The following is a 25,791-nucleotide window of genomic DNA, read 5'->3' as shown; positions in this document are numbered from 1 at the left end:
GTTTTAGAGCCATGTTCTAGGAAAGGAGTCTGCTGTTTAAGAATATATTTCAGGTTCACATATGCTGGGCTTCTCCATAGCCAACACATTTCTTGAAGTACTTTTCTTAGACTGAGTTGCCTGGAGAGGGACACCTATAGAGCAATAGGTTGAGGCATAAAAATGGGTCATCCTGAAAAGGAAAAGCTGGGATATGGGCTGTCTTCACTGCACACCCCTCAGCCTAAATTTGTTCACCATTTACGGGAGTAGCATAAAAATAAAATATCAAAAGTAAATAGATAGAATTGTTTGCCATTTACATGGCACCCACATGTACTCATCCTCATAAGAACCCTACGAAATGTAGGTGAGAAAACTGAGGCTCAGAGAAATTAAATATCTTTCGTAAATTTGGTCAGTGAGCTGGTAAGTAACATAGATTAGATTTATTCCCAGTCTAGCAATGTAAAATGAAATAATGGAAAAGTGAGTAAAAAATTTTGTGCCAGAATTTCACCAAGTCTTTGGGCAAGCTTGGGTACCCATGATCTCAGTTTATGAGATCGTTAAAGTGTAGGTTCCCAGATTGAGGTCCCATGCCTCCAGTTTGCATATATTCTTTAAGGAGCGTAATCAGGTTCAGGTACCCAAGAGTGATTTCAGGTGTTTTCTCCTCCTCCTCCAGTAGACCCACCTCTTCTGAGTAGATGCCAGGTAACAGCCATTTAACAAACAGCTCTAGTTCTAAGATCCTAGTACTTTGTGTGCTATCTAAAACTACTGTCCTCCCTACCCTTTCCATCAAGAGAGTTTCCTGATCAAAGCAAAATCATGACTACATTTAGCTAAGCCAGTCTGTAAATGGCAATCTTAACTTAGCTCCAGGTGTGATCATTATTTTATGCACTTGTTTTTAGTCCTCTGTTCCTATCACTGTTCTTCTATGTAATGCCTTATGCTTTTAAGGCCTTGAAGACAAGATTAATGCTTGTTTGTTTTGTTTTATTTCATTCTTGGCACAGCTTTGCATACAATTAGAAACTAGATAAATCCTTATGATGACATTTTTTAAGCCTGAAATTTATTGATTTATTTAATTTTATTTCATTCAAATACCTTAATATTTAACCATAGAGTGCTGGATTGTTTTAATTTGCAGCTTTATAAAATGATTTTTTTCATGGAGTAATTTTGTACACATAAAGAAAACTGGATAATCTTAGTACATAACGCTTAGTTTAAAGAGATGATTTGATACATGATGAAGTTCTCTTTTATGTAATTCTTGGTACATTTATATCTGCTTCATCATCTTACTCATCATTATATGAGTTAGATGAAAATTGTGCCTTCCTGCTATACATAACTGACTTGTTCTTCAGTTTTGTCACCTTCATTTTCGGTGAGGAGAAGTGTATCTAGTAGAATGAGTGATGAAGACTGAATGGTTGAACTTCGGAGCCTTATTGGGCTCTGGTACATGGCAGGATTAATCCCATTTCGCATTCCATGCTTCATGAAAAGCTTAGAGTTCTCTGCCATTGGATTCCGGAAGTAGACGTTACTGGAGCGTTTTCTAAGAGTTTTTACTGATTTTGTGGCCCTGTAATTGCAGGTGATGTATCGGGAAAATGCATCCCGAAATGTCTTGTTGAAGAGGGTGTAGACCAAAGGATTCACCCCTGAGGAAATATAGCCTATCCATACGAATATCTCCAGGAGCATTTCAAGAGTAGTCTGGTTGCAGGAATCACATAAAACTAAGGTTATATTTGTAATAAAAAAGGGGCACCACATAAGCAAAAAAAGGAAAAACACAATCCCTAAGACCTTTGAGGCTCTCTGTTCATTGGAAATGGTCTGCATTGATTTTTTCCCAACTGTGGACATTCTTCGCACTAGTATGTCATCACTTGAATTGGGCAGAGTTTTATCCTTGTGAGAACCATCCAGCATTGCCACTTTTTCAGGTGATGAGCAAGGTGTTTCATCCCTTTGGAAGACTGTGGACACAGTCAGCCACGTTAGGCGTTGAGGTGGTTTGTTTTTGATCAAGTAAGCTTTCTTCTGTAAAGCACGGATAGTGAGAAAGTAGGTGACAATCATGATCGCCAGAGGTGTAAAGAAGGCAGCCAGTGAACCAAAGAGCATGAAATTGCCAAAACGGTCCTTTGTCAGCCCACAAGTGATGTTATTTGGGTTACCCATATCAGTCTCTATCGCTTTAATGGGAACTGGAATGGCAATACCTACAGAAGAGGAAACAAGATAAACAGAGTTAATTTTATGACCTTTGACTCTTAGATTAGGTCTGTCTTAGTGATTTTGTGTGGTTAATGTATTGTAATTCCTGGTACCCACAGTGCAGAATCTGTCAAAGTGCTTAATCAATGGAAGATTTATAAATAGAACCTATCGGTTAGGGATTTCAGATGTTTAATTCAAGCTTCCCTAAAGCTGCAGTATGTCCATGAAATGGTAGGGAATGTCTTCATTTATTCTCCATTTCTCATAATCTGTTTTTGTTTGTTGACTGATCCCAGGTTAAGGAAAAGGACTTCAAAAGAGAAGCCTCTTTTATCTTAATATCCAATGTAGTTGATCTAAAGAGATTTCAGAGTACATTCATGCAATATATTAATTCTGAATAGATATCTATTTTATTATTTTTGAGGTTACACAGTTTCCATTTAACAGACAGTTCTGATCTTTGTGAATGTCTTTTAATGTTTTCCTTCTGACTTCTTAGGGAAAACTAAGAGGTTCATTGTTTTTTTAAAAAATGCTACTTAAATATTTGACAGCATGTGAATGGTGAAATTTATTTTCAAGATTGAGAGTTCCTCTAATAGAAGAAAGAAATGTACCTTATGCTAATTTCCTAATACTTTAAATACCATGAAGTAGGTATTTAAATGTGATCTTGCTATGGCCAGCCCCGTGGCCTAGTGGTTAAGTTCGGCGCTTTCCACTCTGGTGGCCTGGGTTCAATTCCTGGTGCAAACCTATACCACTTGTCACTATGCTGTGGTGGAGACGCACAGTCAGAGTAGAGGAAGATTGGCACAGATGTTAGCTCAGGGTGAATGTTCCTCAAGCAAAAAGAGGAAGATTGGCAACAGATGTTAGCTCAGGGTAGATCTTCTTCAGTGAGAAAAAAAACCACCAATAAATAAACAAATAAATAAATATGATGTTGCTTAGTGAAGTAGCTTATTAAGAAGACTTATTAAGAAGGTAACACCAGGGTTAGCCTGCCGTTTCTCTTTGAAACAGCAGATATTTAAAAGTAAGTCGGAATTAATTGATCTTTAGAAACTTCTAGAATCCTTTTGTTGTTTAATGAATTTAAAAAGTACTCCAACTGCAGAGCCTTTTTATGGTAGCTAAAGAGCCCTTGACAAGAATATTTTCCTCAAACCCTTACTAATAGAGACCACTACTTTTTCTCCTTTTCCTCGGATACACCACCAGAAAGAGGATTCTGTATATTTACTGTTCTACACTAAGGGTAAGAAAACTACAGCTCGAGGGCCAAATCTGGCCTGTCTTCTGTTTTTATATATAAAATTTTACTGTAACACAGCCATACCCACTCGTTAACGTATTTTCTATGTCTGCTTTTCTATTGCTGCAGAGTTGGGTGACAGAAACTATATAGAGCCTGCAAGCCTGGAATATTTACTACCTTGCCCTTTACAGAAAAAGTTGGCTGACTCTACCCTCTTACTTCCAGATAATCATTTCACTGTTCTTTCCCCCCAAAACACTTCTGTTTTGAAGTCTATTTAATCTCCATCCAGGTCTTCTGCCAGCCCCCAGGACATCTGTCTACCTTCCTCAGTGGTTTCAGCACCTTGCTATATAGTCTTCCTCTCCGCTGCTCCATGGCCTTCGACTTCATTCCATTGATGACTCTTCTAACACCTTAATTTTATATTTCTTGAATTCCTCAACTCTAATTATTATTTGCACTCCTGAAGCCATCCATAAGTCCACTTAAAACTATCCCCTATCTGAAATCATGAACTCTGATATTTCTCTTTCTTGCCCTGCTACTCCTCATTGCTGTAGAATTTCTTTACGGTTGTCTTGACTTCTAGTCCATCCTTCCTTCTCTGTTTCACATTCCGTTAACCCCTGTCAAGGCTCATATTACCTTCTCAACCAGCTTGTTCATCAAGAGTATTTGTTTTCACTGGTACTTTTTGTACCCTCACCCATTGCCAGGTGTTACCTAGGATAACAGTAAACCTGGAAGAAGAAAGCGAGCTCTTTTCAGCACTTTGCAGAATTTTAAAACTAAACTAACTGCATCACCTGCTTTTTTCTTTTACAAAGTTACTAAATTGTCAGCTCTTCTACAAGACAGTGTGATGAAATGAAAAGAGCATTGGTCTTGGCCTTGGTGCTGAAAAGCTGTAATAGTTTTTAAGCCAACTATTTAAAACCTCTAGGTTTCTTTTCTCATCTATAAAAGGAAAAAGTAGATTTCTAAGATCCCTTCCAAAGCTATAAATCTAGGGTCGTCTTTTTATTCTTTTTCTCCTGCATACTTATCACTTTGTATTAGTCTAATCTGCCTTCCTTGAGTGCAGATTCTTTTCTTATTCATCTTTGTCTTCTTAATATCTAGCACATCTTAAGTACTCAGTAAAAATTTGATCAATTTATAAATTCATGTTATACAGCCATAGCTGAGGTACCACTTCTACCAACAAGCTGTTTGTTTATTGGCTTGATATATTTCACGATTTCAAATGTTTTAATTCTTCTTAAGGATTCATTTCTCCTGTTTTCTCCCTGCCTTTGCCCTATTCCCCCAACCCTTCACCAACACACATACTTCACACTATCTCTCTTTCCCTTTCCCTCATGGCAGTGAGCTTACCAAAAAGTTGTGGGTCATTTGACATGAACTACTTTAGTTTTCCAGTCTCCCAGGCCCATTCCCTATCTTCTTTTGGGAGTGCCTCTTTTGCTTGATCAGTCAGCCTCTGCCCCCAGAACTAGCCTTGTCTCATTGCTTGTAAATCTCTCCATTCTGAGTAGACTTTTTCCTTGACCCTACTTTCTTCCCAAGCCAGAGTAGTAACACTCCTTACTTTTACCTACAAATTTTTCAAAAGAGGTTTTGCCCTGCTATTGTTATTTCAGGAATATAAAGGTCAATTTCAGTGTCAGGCTTTTTTTGCCCCAGTGTTCTTATTCTGGTTGGAGAGAAGTCACGTCTTTTTCTTGCTTTCCTTTTAGCATTCCAGATCTCTCTTGATTTTTTCCTCTTTTAATTTTTTTTTACTAGGAAGAAGTGAATCTGCTGGTCAAACTATTAATGATCATAGTAATTGTCATCAATCTGTTTTTCTGATGGCAACTTATAAGAGATTTGAGTTATTTATGCTGTACTACATTCTAAGAAACTTATAGCAGCTATGCTTGAGCATTAAAGATGGGAACAGGGGCATGAAACAATTTAGAAGAAATATCATTTCTGAACATCATTTGCATCTCTCTTAAAACTTCTAATTAAATATATTCAAAATACTTAAGCAAACAATTGCTGCCTTTAATCTGTGTACATGTGGACTTCCAAGATGACTGCATACAAAATATTTAGGTTGTTTTTTCTTTTTTCCATTTTCCTGTTTCTCTTCTTAGCTGTAATTTAAGATGCATTTCATTTTTTTATTACTTTAGTACAATTTTGGGATTCTGCATGCTACCTAGACCTTACTGATCTGTTGACAAATAGGAGAACTGTTTTCAGACTTAGTCTTACGGCATGTCAAAATAAAAGTAGGAAGATATCACCATAAACACTATGAGAATAATTCTTTCTGAGGATGTGAACTTTTCTGCCTTTTCACGCTTTTTGCTGATAATATGGTTTAAAAGTTATATGAGGAATGTAATGGTGTAAGGAGCTTGTGTTGGTGTAGCAATAGGCTGCCTTCACCTCTTGTACTGAGTTTCACGCCTACCAGGCCTCGTATTCTCCTAGCCAAATGGAACCAAAGGCTATACACACTGCCCCACACCCTGACGTTCCCCACATACCTATTGAAATTAACCACACCACTGTAATCTTGATGAATGCTGTAGCTCGTGAGTTATATTGATTGGCTTGGATTGGCTTTTTGATGGCTATATAACGATCCACTGAAATGGCACAGAGATGCATGATGGATGCAGTAGAAAAAAGAACATCAAGAAATAACCAGGCAGGGCATAGAACAAGTGGGAGGGGCCACATAGCCTCTGAAAGAGAGAAAACAAAATAAAAACATATTCTGCAAAGTGGCAACCTTCAGTCTGCAGTTTCTTTTTAAAGTGATACATATTTGTAACTTTTTTCATTATTCATCTGAAATTTTATGACTTAACCTCCACAAGATAATGTTCGACCTCAGATAATGGAGTCAATAATATTAAATATATTTCTGTAGATGGTACCTTTTAAATATATTTTCTGTTTTATATAATAATTACAACCCTTTGTCTAAATCAGCAGCAGTTTGGCATTTTTAGCGTTACTTTGATCTTTGCTCTTTTGTCTATCACTTTTGTGAGCTTTTAAAAATTTACACAATGTTGCCATTGGAACTTAACCTTGCTGTTCAAATAAAATCTGTGTTTAAGTGGCTATTGTATAGAAAGAAAACATTTTACCATATAGAAAAGGCACTATGATGTGGAAAAAAAGACTTAGAATGGGAATCTCAGTGAGGCCTGGGGCTTTGACTCACTTCCAGCAATGGCTAGTAGCAGCATGATACTTGTTTATAGCAAACTCTCGTTTAGTGAAATGATGAAGTGGGATGATTTGAGTTTTCTTTTTGACAGAAATAGTTCTTGAGTAAAGTTCGCAGAAAGAATGGCTTCAGATTATCCTGAAGGAAAGTACATTGTTATCCTTCTGTGTTCTGTCATTCACTCTGAGCACTAGAGATGTAATACAAAATTTTGGTTGAAAAAGAAAATCTCAAGATTAGACATAGTTCATTTAACAGACTCTTATTTAAAAAGCACTACTATATATCTCAGACAGTATTAAGCACTTTAGAAGTTTTTTTTTAATTTTCAGATTTTGGAGATATTGAATATTCTACATAACTTTCCAATAAATTTACGTAGACAACTATCCATACATATATGGATTGGATACATTTTGCATTATACATACACCCACTACATACATGTTTGCAATTTCAAAACAACTAAAATTTGTTTTAGAGTTTGCTCTAGAATATTTCAGTTAGAATCCTTTTACCAAGCACACACACGCACACATGTATATATATAGATTTTAGAACTTGCTATGAAAGCAAATTACTCCTGTATAGAACAAATGTCATACATATGAGATTATCGAAATCCTTTTTATGGTTTAATTGTTCTATGTCTACTGACAAAATATAAACTACTTTTCTTTTCCTGGTTTTTGTAAGTATATCTGACTTTGACAGGTGTAAAATGATTGGGATAATTGAAGGAGGACCAAGTGATAACTACCTCAGGATTTCAGGGCACCAAGAGACCCTTCAGTTGTAAACTGTTTAAATTCAAGAAGCCTAGGGGTGGAGAGAGGTTAGTATCCCAGACGAAAAAAGAAAACCATAATTTAGGGAAGGAATTTTTAGATAGACTTATATATGGTTTTTTCAAGAGTCAAGTAGGATTTGAGTGAAAAATATTTGGGTATTCCCCAAAAGAGGTAGCAAGACTGACAAATCCACTTTTTGGTGCCTTCTGTTTCCATATTTGGTGTGTGGAATGCTTAATAGGAATATTTTAAATATTTCTTCTTAGGAACAAAATAACAAAGTCAGTATGAATTTTTATTCAAAATGGATAAATAATTGCTTGGTATTTCGTTTCGTGTTCAGTAGCTTCTTTAAAAAGGATTATAGCATCAGGCAGAAGGAGTATTTCATACTTTTAAGTAAAAACTGTAATCAAACTTTCCTACTTCACCAACTTGGGGGTGAGAATAAGTGATGAAGATGATGAATTATAGAGTCATTGAGCTGGAATGGATTTTAGAGATTGTTTTAGAAAACTTTCTGGGAAAGGTTGTGTTTTGAGTCTTAAAAGATGCACCTAGGTTTGCTGGTGTAGAATAGGCACTCAGAGTGCCTCTTAGAAAGGTGGTTATGGGACTTAAGTTTGGAACTTAACCTCTCAAAATAAAGTATTGGCAGAGAAACCTGTGTTTAGAAAGAATCTAATCAATTAGGTTTTCTCCCTCTTAGCTGTAGAATTCAGATTTTCTGTTAATTAGTGGAAAAAGACCTTGGACAGTCAAAGACAGCAGTGTATTCTTTGACTTGAGCTTAAGCTAATTAATGGTCTCAGTAGAGTGAAAAGAATCACATACGACTCAGAGTTTTCACTGAAAACTCCTTAAAGTGAGGCTGCATTCCAAACTGTCCTGAAGTTATAGATTGATGATCGAGTAGGAGGTAGAAAAATACTCAAGTCTAGAGCTACAACCAGAGATGTTGATCATAGCTGAGGATTTTAAATGGCTGATAATTAATGTCTTATATCTAAGACTTCCTTTCTTTATATGTGTGCTCTTTCTGTATCATCTTTTAAAATGAGTTACTAACAATTTAAACTTTCCTATTTAGTTATTCTAATTATGGATTATATTTTTAAAAATTAAGGTCTGGAAAATTCTGGTCATAAATCTAGTAGCCACGGGCAGGAAGCCACAAAAGAACTCTCATATAAAAAGTGCATGTCTTTGGAATTAGACTCTCTGACCCACATGCTCCTAGTTGTGGGCTAGAAGCCAAGCTCCTCAGTGCTGATTTAATTAAGCCCATGAAGCCTGGTTAGCCTCGCTTTCCAGCAGAGTAAACTTATTTTGTAAACTCCAATTTTGAAACAAAAAGTGTGTATTAAAATTAATGCAAATCACTAGAATTTTCTTACGGCTAACAGAAATACTGAGGCGTGATAGAGAATTTCTTTTAAGAAAGAAGGAGACTATGAGGTTTAGGATCAAGAGATGGATCTTTATGATTTCAAGTTTCATGAAATACTAGGGAAGAGACTGTTTTTATCAAACATTAGAGTAACAGATGATGACTGCATTAAATTAGTAGAAATCTTTTATACAAAGCAAAAATAAGAAAAAGCTTATCTAATTGCCTAAATAGGTTCAGGTAATCTAAGAATTGATACAAATTAAAAACAGTTTCAGACGTTCTCAGTTTGTAAAGGGACTTTTCCTAGTCCAAATACTTCATTTTAAAATTGTCTTTTCAGTTACTGTTAATTTGATAGGCTCAAGGTGAGAAAAGTTTCTTACTATTCAGAATAACCAAAAAAGTTTAAGTTGGTATGGTGATATAGGTTAACTGTTCCAAAACTTTGTATGTTATTTTCATTAGGAGTTTTAATTTGTTTTAAGGATTTATAATTTCATTTATTTGTTGTAATGTATTCTGTCCAGTTTATTTCCGTAAGAACTTAATGTATTATTTTAAAGGGAGCAGTTACAAATTTACATAAAAAGAAAGAAAGAAAAGCATGTGTAAGAGTCAGTCTAAGGAAAATAAGTTATCAGGTACTTGAACTAAATTAATTACTGCCATTCTGGGGCTCTAAATATGACTTCTTCATGAAAGCTAAGACAGAAGGGGGAAAACACTCAAATTATGTAGTATTTGTTGTCTCACAAAAAGAATACACAAAATTTCTCTGAAAAACAAATCCCATTTTCCACCTCTTTCCCCCATGCACTTCCAGATTAAACTCAAAGAGGAATTTAATTTCAATAAGGTTTGAATAATGGCATTTCTATGGGTGCCTGAAATAATTACAGATTGATAATTATAGGAGCAAAAATAAGTCTTAAGTGAGTCCTGGATTAGACACAGTTAACTATTTATCTAAAAGTATTAGCAGCACAAATATTTTGTTTAAAATGAAGACTTGTATGCTTTAAATACCACCATACATAAGGGGTGGCAGAACTGCTCTTCGGTTACTTAGGTTTCTCTTGTCTCCCAAAGTTCAACAACTTCGTAGGCATGGACCTAGGTCCAATATCTTCCTCAGAAAAGAGGTCTGGCAGTCACCTCAAGGTTTCATTTTAAGTATTGGTTAAGACCCAGGTATTCTTTGTCATTTACTATGAAATATAACTTTAAAAAAAATTTGGGTTCTGCCTTGTCCTTAGAGAAGATTCTGTGGCCCTCTTGTTAGATAGAGTTACTTAAGATATAAATGTTGGCTGTTCGCCAAATCAACAGTTTTAGTTGATGTAACTTCTCAGTTCATTTGAGGAAGCGAGAGTAATAGAGGTTAAGAGTGTGAATTCTAGAGTCAGTTTTCCTTGGTTCAAATCATGTCTCTGCTATTTATTTATTCCTGTGTCCTCTCTTGTAAAATGGGAATGATAGTAGTAATACCAATTTTATAGGGTAGCTTTGAGGATTAAATGCAATAATACATATAAAGTGTTTAGAACAATGTCTGGCATAGAGAAAGCCTCAATGAATGTTAGTTCTTATTACTGTTATTGTTTGACAGAAACTAGCCAACTAACCCAGCCATTAAAACACTCCTACTTAGAAACAATAAGCCATGTCATCAGTATAAAATCAGGATGTTTGTCTTCCTGCCTGCGGTAGCAAGAGTGAGTGCATCCAGTTGAACTGAAAGCTGTACTTCCAAAAAAAGGCATGAGAATATGTTTCTTTTAATTAAATTTGTCATGAAAGCATCCCTTTTACTAAAGTTGAATTTTAACTACTACTTATTATACGTATATGGTGAAGAAACTTAACCTACAGGCATTGCCACACTTGTTTTTTTGTTTTTTTGCATTCTTTTTAACTGATGTAAAAATTGAATTTTTTAGCCAGAAACTCAGTTTCTTCATGAGATAGACTCATTTTATTTGAAATCTGCTTACCCTTTGGGCAAGTTTTTAGTTTAGAAACCTGAGTTATGTCATCTCTTCAGAAAATAATTGACATTAATCTATAACTCTGGAACACAAGATATTTCCCTTTTGAGAATTTAAAAACCATTGTATTTTTAAAGCTATTTCAAGAGGTCTGTGCCTATAGAGTTCACCAAGGTCAATAGTTCAAGAATGTATTGGAGCAGGGCAAATCGTAAATAGCTCTGATGTTCAAAAAGGACATATTTTTGAAGTGCACGCTTTTTTTAATCTCAGAAATTCTTATGTTTCTATCTTTATCTTCCAGAAAAGGGAGACATAGATCAGTGCTTAAATTTTTATTATGAAGCTTCTGTTTTCTTTTTGTTGTTTTTCCACTACATTTAAGCAGATGAAATATCTTGGGGTTAGGTGTCTAATATGATAGTGTTTTAAATGTTTCAAGTGATTTAATACGTATGAAAATTTTTCCTTGATTTTTTTTTTAAATGTTCACTTTCTAGGAAGAAGTGCCTTTAATTGCTTTGCTTCCTCATTTAAGAATCGAGTAGAGCAGCATTTTACTACATAAATGAGTAACTGATATTTTTTCTTTTACTGCTATACATCTGTTTCATCTCTGGTCAGACTCACATCTAAATTGTCATATATTTAAATATATAAACCCTTTGCATACTGAACTAATCCTTGCCAGTTATTAGTGCCTATAACATGCTGGGCTCTACTTGACAATTTCACAAATACCTGCAGTGTAAGATTTACCATACCCACTTTACAGAGAAGGTGATTGAACTCTGATATGTTAAGTGACTTCTCTAAGCCAATACAAGAGAACCAGGATGGAAAGCCTGGGGTGTCTTGCATCAGCCCCCATCTGTCGGCCGTTTCAGTGTTCCCAGAGAAGAAGTGGCAGAGAAGTTGACATAGCACAACTCATTTGAAAGACCGTGTTGTGTCAGTTGTCATAATCTTGGTAAAATAGAAATTCAAACGATATATAAACAAATATTATACAAATCATTGGTTAATAAAAGCCGCTTTTTAAATTTCACTGTTCTCCCTTTTTTAAAACTTAATTTTATTAGAATATATGAAGTTTCTCTGTTACTTTTGAGTTTGAGTTGAATATTATTGAATTTCCCTGAGATAACTAAAAATCATTCATAATGGTAGTTAATTTTTCATGTTTACAGAACCAGGGTCACTTTTGTCTGTACAGACTTCAGAAGTTTTGAAGATTAACCCCAAAATGAGAGAAAAATACACAAAATCTACTCCTGCCTTTTAAAGTTATCAGAAATTCTTATAAATGCATTAATTTAGAAAGCGTTAGTATTTAACATGTGAGAGGCTACCAAAAAATCTTAGTATTTGAAATCAAGTCCCCATTTATAATATGTGCAGTTCCCAATTTATGAATGCATCCTTTTGAAGCTTTTTAGAGGGCAGCATGCATTTTCTTATGGAAATAGAATAATGTTTTCGGTAATAAATTAATACAATAATGTTTTAAATAGTAAAGTTCCCAGGTTAGTTCATTTTTTTAAAAATCTACTAAGCTCACCATACGGCTTAATTACTGATAGTAAAAGTGTTTGGGGCTATGAAAGATTTGATTTTGTAATTAAACATTGGAAAGAGTGAAATGTGGTTAAATTATGTATCATAATTATTTAGGACATAAATAATGAGACATTCCACATAGTCTTTATTAAAGTTTGTTGAGTTTTCTGCTTTTATTGCTAAGAATATGTTAGGCCTCAAAAATTTAAATATAAACTTAGTTTTCAGCTGCTGGATACCTGCTCTTCCTGTGGAATACATGGAATTATCTCTATTACCTGTTTTTGTGTTTTGTTTGTCAGCTCACTTTAATACTGAGGATCTTTGCCTTTTAAGATTCCTTTACTGTTTAGCTGATAATTTAAGTATCTCCTACAGTATTTTGCATATAGTAGATGTTTGCTGTTTATGGACTCATGGATTTTAAAGTTAAAATTCACTTCTACCTAACTCATGCAATCTCATTTATTCAACATAATACATCAATTAAATTTTATGGTAGCATGAGATGAGCATTTTAACGTTTTCTGTGTGCCTAGCAAAGCACCATTTAGAGAGAGTGATTTTACACATTAAGCGACTGTTGTGTGCATGGCAATAAGAGCTTGAATCAAATGCCTGTACAGTCTTTACCAAGTATACATAAGGATTCCTACATAATCCTCATTTACTTTATTTCCTTTAAACTTTTTTGAGAATTAAGATTGTTTAGATTCTCCTTTAGAGTGAGGTTTCTTAGTTATTTTCCATGGTTTCGTGTAGCGCTAGGTTACTCAAAAGATTACAGATTTATAAAAGGGAGAGGGATAGAAAGAAAGAAAGTATTCATGATTAGAGAGTTAATTAAAGCAATAGAACCTTATTCATTTCTCCTTGTCCTACCAGAGAATTTAGAGCCTGGGTACATGTTCATTTAGAGTGGAAGTTTCAGCCAGTCACCATCTGATTGTATTTAAGTGAGCAAGTACTTGATTTTAGATATCTTTCTATAATTACTTATAAAAATGTAACATTTGAACCTGAATATAATTGTTTGAATGGCAATTTTTCTTCACCTTCTAGTTAAATAAATTTTACTTCTGTGACCTGAAATATTTTTATTTTTACTATATAAACATAATTCCAAGAAGCCTTATCTGCTACAAATAATCATTTTTCTTAAGCAATTAATGAATGAATATCAACTTATGCTAAGCATTAAATTAAATGTCCTCTTAATGCTGATTCTTAGGCGCTCTCATAATTCACCAGCAGAATTATTTGTTTTTTCCCCAAATTCCATAACTAGACATGATACGCATGAATCAGAAACTACTTACACCATTTTAATAACATTATCTTTTTTATTATAACAAAGATTTTAATATCAAACTGGTTTTTTATTACTACAGTAACTCAGATTTTGGTCTCTTATTTTAATAAGCTGGAAGTCTGATTCCTCTTACGTATATCAAGGATGCAAAGGGTCAGAAATCATAAAAATTAAACAGATGAATGATCTCTGGACACTGAGCCAAACCATTTCTTTTAGCAACTAAACATAATTTTTTCTTAACATGACACATGTAAGAATTGTGCTTAAGTCTAAAGTACACAAACTGTAAAGAGGTATAACAAGAATTTTTAGAATAATTCTGATTTTAAATTGGAGTTTAGCAATTTAAATTGGAATTTAGTGATTCAAAGACCTTATCGTTAATAATTACCCCAGCACATAACGGTCACAGAAGTGTCCTAGCTGTTGCTTTGTCAAGAAAAAAAAGGATTAATAGTGGGAAAGTTACAGTATAGGTCTGTTCTTCACTATGATTTTTGGGTAATGTACGCAGAATTTATGGATATTGCTAACTTAGATGACTTTTTTAAATGATTTTATTAGATGACTGAGAAGGGAGTAGAATTGTTTCTAAAAAATTTTTTGCTCTTTAAAACTGATTATTAACCATAGAAAGTGATGAAAAATGAGGAACTGTTTACTCACTGTATCTTTAAATATTCCAAGTCCATTTTTAAAGATTAAATGGATATCCGTTTCTCTACATAGTTTATCAGAGTTTTGTGGTTTGACAGCAGGAACAAAGTGAAATACTTACCAAACATTATTGTCAAGAGAGCAATCGGCATCACAAACAATCCAACCAGCAGATCGGCCACTGCCAGAGACATGAGAAAGTAATTGGTAGCATACTGCAGCTTTTTCTCCAGTGAAACAGCCAGAATAACAAGGATGTTTCCACCAATTGTAGGTATTATCACCATGAGTATCAGAAGAGCTGCCCAGTGTGGGTTATTTCCCTGTTCCTCACCAATCTGTTTCATTTCCTCTGGTATCGATTCTCTCTGTAATCCAGACCAGTTAGAGGAGATTAAGTGATCAAATGAGCTCTGCAGAATGTGCTCAGGAATTGTGCTTTGTTCATATATTCTATAGGAGAAAGCCATTCGCTGTTTTTCTGTGGTTTGGTCCGATTCCGGACGATGGTCAGCATGGTCAGTAGCTAAGCTGGTCATCTGCTTTTTTAAGGCGTTGTACCCATGCCAAACCCTTGAAGCCAAAGTTGACTCCTTCCTTTAAAAAAAATTTCAAGTTCTCTAAAATGAGAGCATACGTTTGTCTGTCCATGTCTGTAGGTAAGGCCCAAATGTTTAGAATTCTGCAGAGGCTCAGATTTCAGAAGGCTCAGTGAAAGAAACCGGTAGCTGTGAAAAAGAAAAATTATTAGTTTCTCTTTCTCTTTTTTTTTCTTTGCTGTAGTGGTAGAGTCATGTTTGAATTTGAATGCCAGAGTGTTCCCCCAGATATAAAAATATGTGGATTGCAATATTTTATTTCTTTATTTTCAAAAAGTTAAAGAACACTTGAACTTAGTAGCGTCTCCCTTCTCAATAGATCTTTTGTGCATTTGTGACAAAATGCAGCCAGTTCCTGCAAACATATTCCCGATATGCCTCAATTAGTGAAACGAGATACGTTAATTTTTTCAGTGGTTATAATAAAAAGCTAGGTGTTTCCTGACCCTTGAATGTCTTTACCTTTAGTTTAGAATATGTACAGAAGAAGCGAAATATCAAAGCACTAAATAGTTCTGGATAGAGCTTTTTGGTACTCACTGACCATCCACCTAGAAGCACTCCAAGCCCACCTAAGGTCTAAATAAGTGATTTGCCAGCTAGGAATCTTTATTTTTAATTAGGTTTTGTCTGATCAGGTTTATCTTAATACTGATATAAATGCCGTTTTCATAAAGCATTTTAGAATTCCTTTGGGTTGAAAGAAGGAAAAAAAAATAGGTATCACTAGCATCCAAATAATTGTTTTTAGTAATTTTCGTCCTTCAAAGAAATTATGTTTCTGCAACAAATACTTTCAAAATTTATCACTTTATGCCACACTTGAAGCAGTTCTTTTTTTGTTTTAAGCGGTAATTTTTTTTTGCTTAACCATCCCAGTTTCCTTGGGAAGGAGGGGGAAGCTAAGAGGAAGGTTAAACCATTTATTCATAAAGTCTACAAATCCCATACTTAAAATCTCTCCTTTAACATTGGTAAATTTTTCATTTTGGTGTTTAAACCACTGAATAGAAATGAAAGATTATGGTAGCAGAGTTTTTAAGAAAGGAAAAAACCCTTTAGATTAATCCTGTATTTATTTGTTAAATTCTTACCTTTTATTTCCTTGTTACTCTCCCAAGCATGTCATCTTATCTGCTCGTAGACCTGCTTGCTGCTGTGACTGGAGTCCTCCTCCCATTGACTTATTCTGAGCCTCCAGCACTGGCGCTTGCAAGCAGTGAAACAAATGTGTTGTATAGCTGTAAGCATGCCAAGGAAGTTATTTCCTCTTTGATACATTCATTTTTAGGGAATAGCCTCCTTCATTATAATTCATAAAACCACCATTTAAGTAGGTTGAACCAGTTCATGACCCTTATTCAAGTTTTATTCTTAAAGGCTTGCTTTGATCTTTGGGGGACTGTAATAAACTCTATCGTTTTAGCTTACCATAGTTTTGCTTTGGATTAACCCTGGGCTATTTTTCCCATTTGAGAAAGAATAAGATATAGTCTGGAGATTCTAGAGCTTTCATTCTGTGAAAATTCTACCCTGTGAGCCTTATAGCTATTTCCAGAGTTCTAATTTCTAGCAGTGAAACAAGATTCTTATCCAGATTTTATGCCTTTGCCGTGGAACAAAATTAATTTGCTCTGGTTGCAACCTTATATAGAAAGGTCTGAATTCTACATGTATACATAGGTTTTAGCAGAAACTTTTTCATTGCTCATTTTTAAACAGATGGCCTCTGGATTTGAGAGTTGGTTCATTGGCACTTTTTTTCCCCACAGATATATTGGGGAAAATACATGATATATATGTAATGAAAATATATTTCTGCTTTATTTCAGAAAATTCATGTAAAAATCTTAACAGCTGTGCTAAGTTTTCTCTAAACTGTAAGACCACCTTAGTATTAAAAGTTCAGCATTCTCAAGGTTTCTTTTTGAAAAGATCATCTTAGATCACTCATATTTTAAGGTTATTTAATTACTTCTAGATCAGCGATAGCATTTGTGCCCTTTTTCTGTTTTAAATTTATATTCCTTAGCTTGTATGAAAGTTATTGGAAAATACTTCGTTCATTTCAGTTCTACTGAGCACTTAATATTTTATTCAATATTTGCTGCTTTTTTAAATTGAAAACGCAGTATTCTAGAAAAAATGTTTTCTAGGAATTTTTGGTGAAAAAATAAAAAAATACTCAAGAGCAATCCAAGATGGATTTTAATGTGCCAGAATTTCTCTTCAGAAATATGGAAATATTTTAAAATACAGCTTTACTCTGAATCAGAATTTGGCATCTGTGCTTATGCAGTCAGATAGGGGTCTGCAAAACAATGTCAGATTGAAAATAGCATCATTCAGTGAAAAGACTTGAATGAGCTAAACTTTCATTGATTTGTGTTTATAGATAAAATTTGTGTGTGCGTGTGTGTATGTGTGTGTGTGAAGAAGATTGACCTTGAGCTAACGTCTGTTGCCAGTCTTCCTCTTTTTTTTTTTTTTTAAAGATTTTATTTTTTCCTTTTTCTCCCCAAAGCCCCCCGGGACATAGTTGTATATTCTTCGTTGTGTGTCCATCTAGTTGTGGCATGTGGGACGCTGCCTCAGCATGGTTTGATGAGCAGTGTCGTGTCCGCGCCCAGGATTTGAACCAACGAAACACTGGGCCGCCTGCAGCGGAGCACACGAACTTAACCGCTCGGCCACGGGGCCAGCCCCCAGTCTTCCTCTTTTTGCTTGAGAAAGATTGTCACTGAGCTAACATCTGTGCCAGTCTTCCTCTATTTTATGTGGATTGCTGCCACAGTGTGGCTTGACAAGCAGTGCTGGGTCCGCGCCTGGGATCTAAACCTGTGAAACACCCGGGCCACCAAAGCGGAGTGTGCAAACTTAACCACTACGCCACTGGGCCAACCCCTAGGTAAAATTTTTTGAAATATTCATTGAATATATTATAAAAATACCAGTCATTATTATTATTATAACACTTTGCCAACACTAACCCTTCTCATCCGCATTCACTCACTTTTTTTCTTTAAACCTTAAGTAAAAGTAGTTAAAATTGGTACTTGGATTATTTTTATTTTTGTATTTTTAAATTAGTTTAATAGCTAAGGAACGTAACTAGTTAAAACAACTACTTATTTGGCAACCTTGAGTTATTAGAAGCAAGCTGAGAATCATAAAGAAAGCAAAATAATAATAAACAAATAAATAAAAGGGTAGGCAAATCTCTCAGCTGGCAGATAGCTAAATCCGTGCTCTGAACCCTCATCCATGGTGGGCAGAAGGCAGCCTGTTAAGTCCCCACTCCAAGTCTCTTTGCTTTACGCACGCACGCACTCATAAGAACTGCACTCTCCCCCTCTTTAATGAAAACAGCCTCTGTGCATGCTGCTGATGTAAATAGTACAAAAGAATGTTCAGTGACAAATTCACTCTTAAGACAGTTTTAACAAACATGTTTCCCTGCTTACTCCGGTGTGGAATAACACATTAAAAGGTGGACAAGCACTTTGGTAATAGCAAACAGGGTCAAGTGAAGAAACAGGAATTAAGTAGTATAGGCATGTAGGTCTACTCAGAATAGAGGCTTGTAGCTCTCATATAACTCAGCCCTCGACAACTTTGTGTGGTATAATAATTGATATCAGAGTGACGACTTCCACATATTTAAGAAAAGGTTCAGTCATCTTTATTCAGCTCTGTTTGAGATGGCAGGAATTCATGAAATGCATTTTTTGAAAGGTTTCCATCCCAAATGAAAAGAAATATAAAAGTATGATTCTTAATAGTAGAATGAGATTTCAAATATCTGGAAACTTCATTTGTGTAGAATATCTCCTTTACTGAGAACTCCAGTTAAATTAATTCTTTCTGAAGTAGCTTAAAGGTCAGACTTAGACTCTAATCTGACCATAACTAAAAACCCTAAATGGTGCATTTTTCCTAAAAGACTGAATTTTATCCTTGATGCCTTTTTAATTTATTGAACAGATTTTATCCTTGACTTAAAAGGGCAGTCTAATATCTTTTATAGGTCTAAGGAGACAACTTAAATATCAGCCAAGGACATTTTTTTTTTTTACCTCTCAGTCATAATACCTATCAAACACTAACCATTAAGGAATTTTTAACAATATGTAGATTGTGTCCATTACATATTCATTCATTTGTGAAGTATTCATTGAGTTTCTTTTGCTGGTGGAGATATAGCGGATGAACAAGATAAGCATTTTCTACCCCTGTGTAATTTACAGTCCTCTGGGGGGGGTGCAAGCAAGTGTATTGATAATTATAATACAGACATGGTAGAACTAAGACTAGCTTATTTCAACGAGGCCCACAGCACAGCTCAAATATTTCTTGGCTGTATTTATTTATTTATTTTTTAAGATTTTATTTTTCGTTTTTCTCCCCAAAGCCCCCCCGGTACATAGCTCTGTGTGTGTGTGTGTGTGTGTGTATATATATATTTGTCTAGTTGTGGGTCCTTCTAGCTGTGGCATGTGGGATGCCGCCTCACCGTGGCCTGATGAGCGGTGCCATGTCTGTGCCCAGGATCCGAACCAGTGAAACCCTGGGCCGCCGAAGTGGAGCGGGCGAGCTTAACTACTTGGCCACGGGGCCGGCCCCTCCTTTTTTTTTTTTAATTTCTTTCTTGTTCTCTTTGACGAGATGAGTGAAAGAGCTAAAACCATAAGAATAGCTATTCTAAGCTTTATCTGTTCTTCTACTCCTTCACTCACTAAATTTACCTCTGATTTTAATGACACACCAATCTGAAACCTCTTTCACCCTCTCAAATTATTGTTCTTTTCATCCATGCTATCCTTCTTTGGGATCATGTTGTCATTCCTCCTTTCCACAGCTAATTTCCATTTAAGTTCTTGATCCCAACTCTTTATCTCTTTATTATATTCTTTGCAGTCTTTTTTTTTTTTTTTTTTTTGCTTTTTCTCCCCAAATCCCCCCAAGATATAGTTGTATACTTTTAGTTGTGGGTTCTTCTAGTTGTGGCATGTGGGATACTGCCTCAGCATGGCCTGATGAGTGGTGCCATGTCCGCGCCCAGGATCCGTACCGGTGAAACCCTGGACCACCGAAGCAGAGCGCGAGAACTTAACCCCTTGGCTACGGGGCCGGCCCCTATTCTTTGCAGTCTTGCTGAATAAAACATTTTTTGCACAGAGAATCCGTGCCTTGAATATTTAATTCCTCAGCACTAACTTCTTTCTTGCAGACATGCTCAGGTTTCCAGTTCATAAAAAAGTAACACCGTTCCTTATCCCTTAAGTCTCTTTCTTTCATCATCAAACTTCTTTAAAGAAGTACCTACTTTTTCTCTTCTTATCACCCGCCCAGTCTATAACCCTTATAATCAGATTTTTCTCCCTAACATTCTACTAAAACAACTCTTAGAAAGTCACTGGTTAACACCAGTTGTTGATTTGTGCAATGTTTGGCATGTTGACTAAGAATTTCTCCTTAAAACTTCTATCTTTTCTTGGCTTCAGCAACACCCCATGCTGGTTCTTTTTCTTTCTTATGGAATCTTTTCTTACTCTTATTCTACCCTCTTTATCTGCAGATTTTCCCTAGAATCTATTGACTTTATCTTCCTTTTCATTTTCTTCCTCCATTTACTCTCCTGGCTTCCATCAACTTGTTGAAGAAAGCTCCTGAAACTCTGTTTCCAGCTTAATGTTTGTGGTTCTGTGACCAGGAAGCGAGACCTAAGGGTTAGGAGACCTTAGACAAACCACTTTCTCTGAGCTTTAATTTCTGCATTTATAAAAAGAAGGTGATATAACCTACTCTATCTACTTCACAGCAGCATTTGACCCAGTTGATCATTTCCCTTTCCTTAAAATAGTTTCTTCACTTGGCTTCCACTAGACCTCACTCTATTGGATTCTCTCCTACCTCACATACTGTTCCTTCTTAGTCTCCTTTACTTGTTCTGTTTCATCTCCTCAACCTCCTAAAATTAGGGCTCCTCTGGGACTCATTTCTGGATCTCTTCTCCACCCTCTCTTCACTTGATCTCATACACATTTATGGCTTTAAACATTATCTATATACAGTCATGCACTCACTGCCTAACAGTGTTTCAGCCAGCAACAGACCAGGTATAAGTGGTGGTCCCATTAGATTAGTATCATATAGCCTAGGTGTGTAGTACCATCTGTGTTTGTGTAAGTACCCTCTGTCATGTTTGCACAATGACAAAATCACCTAACAACTCATTTCTCAGAACATATCTCTGTCGTTAAGCAATGCATGACAGTATTGAAACACTCAAATTTATATCTGTATCCTAGACCTTTCCTTCAAACTCCAGACTCTTATGATCAGTTACCGACTTGATATTTCCCTTAGATAAAAACATCTCAAACTCAAAATGTCCAAAACGGAACTTCTGCTCATTTCCTCCAGATCTGCTCTATTGGTTTCTTAATCTCAGTTAAAGGCAGTTGCGTCCTTCCCGTCTTTCTCTAACGTCCTACATTTTATCCATCAGGAAATCTCGTTGGTCCTACCTTCAGTGTATATACCAAATTCAAACCTTTTTCCCCCACATCCACTACTGTCACTTTATCTGAGTCACCATCACTTCTTAACTGGCCCTCTTTCTTCTACCTTTGCACGCTCTTCTCAATAGAATAATCAAAATGATTCTTTTTAAATAAGTCAAATCATGTCATTCCTTTGCTCAGAATCTTCTGATGGCCCTTCATTTCACTCATAGTAAAAGCCAAAGTTCCTATAAAGCCCTGCATGCTCTGGCCTGTTTTCAGCTACTCTTTCCCTTCTTCATTACCCTCAAACCGTTGGTCTCCTTGCTGCTCCTCAAACATGCCAGGCATTGTTCCACCGTAGGGTCTTTGCATGAGTTGTTTCCTCTACCTAATACACTCCTCCTCCAGCTAACCACTTGGCTTGCTTCCTCACTGCCTTCCTGTCTCTGGGAATAAGGTGTTATCATTGTTGTCATTGAAGCCTAACCTGACTACCCTAGTTAATACTGCTAGATGCCCTCCTCTCTTGGTTCTTCCAATACCCCTTATCTTGATTTACTGTTTTTGTTCTCCTTGGTACTTTACCTTTTTACTTACTTTATCATTTATTGTTTGTTACCTGTCTCCTACTAGATTGTAGTCTTTGTCTTTTTCGTTCACTGATCTCTTTAATTTTATTCTACTTGGAGTTTAAGTTTCTAGTCTTTGATCAAAATTTAGGAAGTTTTTGGCCATTATATTTTCAAATTTTTTTCTGCCCCTCTCTCCCTTTCCTCTCCTCCTGGGACTCCCATTGTGTATATGTTGGTATGTTTGATGGTGTCCCCCAGGTCTCTTAGGCTGTGTTCATTTTTCTTCATTCTTTTCTCTTTCTGCTCCTCAGACTGGATAATCTCAGTTAACCTAACTTTAATCTCAGTTAACCTAACTTAATATTGTCAATTAACCTAACTTGATTCTTTCTTCTGCTTGCTCAGTTCTGCTGTTGAACCCCTTTCAGTGAATTTTTCATTTTATTTATTGTACTTTTCAGTTCCAGAATTTCTATTTGGTTTATTTTTATAATTTTTACTTCCTTATTGATGTTCTTGATTTGGTAATACATTGTTCTCCTATTTCCTTTAGTTATTTGCTCATGGTTTCCTTTAGCTCTTTGAGTATATTTCAAAGACAGTTTTTTTTAAAGTCCAGTCCCTAGGCTCCCAAAGGGACTGTTTCTATTAATTTCTTTTTTTCCTGTGAATGGGCTGTACTTTCTAAGTTCTTTGCATGCCTCATAATTTTTTGTTGAAAACTGGACATTTTGAATATTATAGAGTGGCAACTCAGGAAATCAGATTCTCCCCCCTTCCAAGGGTTTATTATTGCTGCTTATTGTGGATTGTTGTTGTTTGTTCAGTGACTTTTCTGAAGTAGTTTTATAAGTCTGTATTCTTTCTCATGTATGGCCACTGAAGTCTCTGTCCCATTAGCTTAGTAGTCACCTAGTGTTTTGACAGAGTTTCCTTAAATGCCTGGAGCCAAGAAAAGAAAAGAAAAAAGAAAGAAAAAATACTCTCCCAGTCTGTGGAGATTGGCTGTGTTGGGGAGCTCCAGTGCTCAGCCAGGTTGTTTACTGCTCTGCCTTAGCCTTTGCTTCCTGCTTGTGCAAAACCTGAGGTGAAAGCTTAGGGTCTTCTCAGGCCTTTCCTGAGCCTGCGTCCAACCCTGAGCATGCATGTGGTCTTCTCAATTCCCCTGCCATCCCTGGGAACTTTTAAAAGCCCTTGTTGCCCCATATATCTCCCTTTCCAGCCTCTTCCTTTCCAGGCTTTTCAGTCTGTTTATTGCCTGTCTAGACTGTTATCCCTTGCCCCAGGCTGCTATGGCCAGTATTTTTGGTTTCAGATGGTTTCAGCAAATGTCCCCTGGGAAGTTGCTCCAGCCCTGGATGAAACGAGGACAGGCTATATTGCACTGGTCCTCCAGGGAACTGCCAAGCAGATTGAAACACAGAACTACAATTTCGTGTGAATTGATGTCATGAAATGACAATGTCCTTTAATCAAAAGAATTTTTATACCTGGAATTATAGTTCATGATCATAAAGTACCTAAATATCTTTGGTGTAGATTTGTTTAACTCTACAATTCATCAGTAACCACTATATAAGCTATTAGAAGTGGACTTTTATCATCAGGACCTTATTTAAATATCAGAAATGAATTAAACTTTCTGAGAATCAAAATATACTTGTGCTCATTTTTATAAAATCAAGGAAATACCAGTAAAATCTTTAATCAGCTACCAGTTGATGACAGCCCACTCACACTGCAAAATTTTTCTTGGTTTGCTAATTTATAAGGGGTGAAGGATGTGCTAATAATGCTATAAACTTGAATATTTCAGATTTCTCTAGGTCCCGGAATGCAATCTGAGATTTTAACAGCCATATTTTGTATTTTGGTGATAGCAATTTCTTTGTATAATTCTTATGAATCTACTTTCTTCTCACCTCTTTGGGATATTTTCACCTCATTTTGTCAGCACCTGAAAGAAATTAATCTGTTTGGAAATACAACAAAAGCTTGTCTGAAACTATACTAGTTTCTAGTTTTCTGAAGTCCAGTGAGATGATAGAATGATTAAAGGGAGGACTAAGTATGTAGCGTTTAGGGCAGGATCTGTGTGGTTTTTTTGTTTTCCTTATGGTACTTTACATGTAGTAGACAGATATTCACTAAATATTAAACTGATAAACTAAAAACCTACAAATAACAGTAGCTTTGGATATAGAGTTTCATGGGACAAAAGTATGTTTGGAAAACAAAACTGTTTTCTTTCAGTTATTTTCATGATAATGAATATTTTATGCATCTCTTTTATTTTGTCATGAAAACAAAATTCAAAAAAAAATCTGTCCCCCTGTTAACCTCTAAGAGTATTCTTTTTTTATGTATTATTTTTATAAACTAGCCAAAAAATAAAATAAAGGAGAGCAAGAAAAGTTGCAGAAGGACCAGTCCGGTGGCATGGTGGTTAACTCCACGCTCTGCTTTGGTGACCTGGGATTTGCAGGTTCAGATCCTGGGTGTGGACCTACACACCATTCATCAAGCCATGCTGTGGCAGTGTCCCACATATAAAATAGAGGAAGATTGGCACAGATGTTAGCTCAGGGACGGTCTTCCTTAAGCACACACACAAAAAAGAGGAAGATGGGCAACAGATATTAGCAGGGCCAATCTTCATCACCAAAAAAATTAAAATTTACAAAAAAGAAAAGTCAAAATTCCCACAACTTATAGCCCCATTGTTGAAAACAAATGCAGCTAGCAGATTTGTAATTATCTGAGTAAATATACAAGATATCAAAACATAAATATGTGAAAAAGCTAAATCAAAGGTAACACATTCTGTGCTAATAAAATGGTTTCCCACATAGTGAATTCCTTCCTCTCTACTTCCCCCCACCCAATAAAACGAAATCCACTTTTTTTCATGTGACTTGACCATTTTTAGACGTTTGTTTTTCTAAATATGTTCATGGAGACATAGAGATGAGCACTTATTGCTGATCAGGGATTAGTCATTTAAATACTTGGTTATAAATACTGATCCAAGCTACAGGAATTATTTTGTGACATTATCTAAGAGAGAGAGAGAGAGAGAGAAATGTTTATATAGAAAAGCTAAGATTTAAGGAGTGTCAGAATTATCTTAAAAAACTGGAAGAAAGCTTAATGGACTATTATTAAAGATTTGGTGTATTTTCTTTTAATTTGTAGGTTCTCTCTTTGTAGGTTCTCTCTTGCCTGGCATCTCTCTCTTTTTTTTTTTATTCCTTGCAGTTTATTTGTTGAAGGAGCCAGGTCGTTAATACTGTCAAGTTTCCCCCAGTATGGATTTTGCTGATTGCATCCCTATGTGTAATAGAATGCAGTTTTTTGGTCTTTTATATTTCCTGTAAATTGATAGTTGAATCCAGAGGCTTGGTCACATTCATGTTCAATTTTTTCTCTCTTCTCTCTCTCTCTCTTTTTTTTTTTTTGGAGGCAGAGCTGGCAGTACACATAAGGTTCAGTTATTTCTCTATTCATGATAGTTATGCTGAGGTCCATGAATTCATTCCAAGTTGCAAAATGATATCATTTTATCATTTATTAACTGTTATTTTAAAAATGTTTTATTTATATATATATGCACACTATGTATGTATATATGTTTGGATAAAGATTAGTGTGCAGAAGTTATGCTCTCAGTGAA

At 35.6% G+C, this 25,791-nt stretch overlaps 2 protein-coding genes across 4 annotated transcripts in view; one reads left to right on the top strand and one right to left on the bottom strand.

Annotated features, from left to right (window-relative positions):
* Positions 1-25,791, top strand: part of PSMD1 (proteasome 26S subunit, non-ATPase 1) — a 97,343-nt gene that overhangs the window by 38,147 nt on the left and 33,405 nt on the right. The gene's annotated exons all lie outside the window — the stretch shown is intronic.
* Positions 991-16,254, bottom strand: HTR2B (5-hydroxytryptamine receptor 2B). 2 transcript variants are annotated; one of them, XM_044751303.2, is made up of 3 exons: positions 16,132-16,254; positions 14,560-15,166; positions 991-2,231 (listed from the first exon to the last, which is right to left on the bottom strand). In XM_044751303.2, the coding sequence occupies exons 2-3, from the start codon at positions 14,975-14,977 to the stop codon at positions 1,339-1,341; spliced, it is 1,311 nt and encodes a 436-aa protein (XP_044607238.2). In that variant the 5' UTR covers positions 14,978-15,166; positions 16,132-16,254; the 3' UTR covers positions 991-1,338. The 2 variants fall into 2 exon arrangements, with proteins under 2 accessions (XP_044607238.2, XP_014691541.3); XM_014836055.3 differs by lacking the exon at positions 16,132-16,254 and adding an exon at positions 6,040-6,240 and having other exon boundaries at positions 14,560-15,113.

Source organism: Equus asinus, chromosome 19 (genome assembly GCF_041296235.1).
Source record: "Equus asinus isolate D_3611 breed Donkey chromosome 19, EquAss-T2T_v2, whole genome shotgun sequence".
NCBI lineage: Eukaryota > Metazoa > Chordata > Mammalia > Perissodactyla > Equidae > Equus > Equus asinus.
The sequence above is the reverse complement of the archived record's forward strand: the minus strand, read 5'-3'. Positions and strand labels throughout refer to the sequence as shown.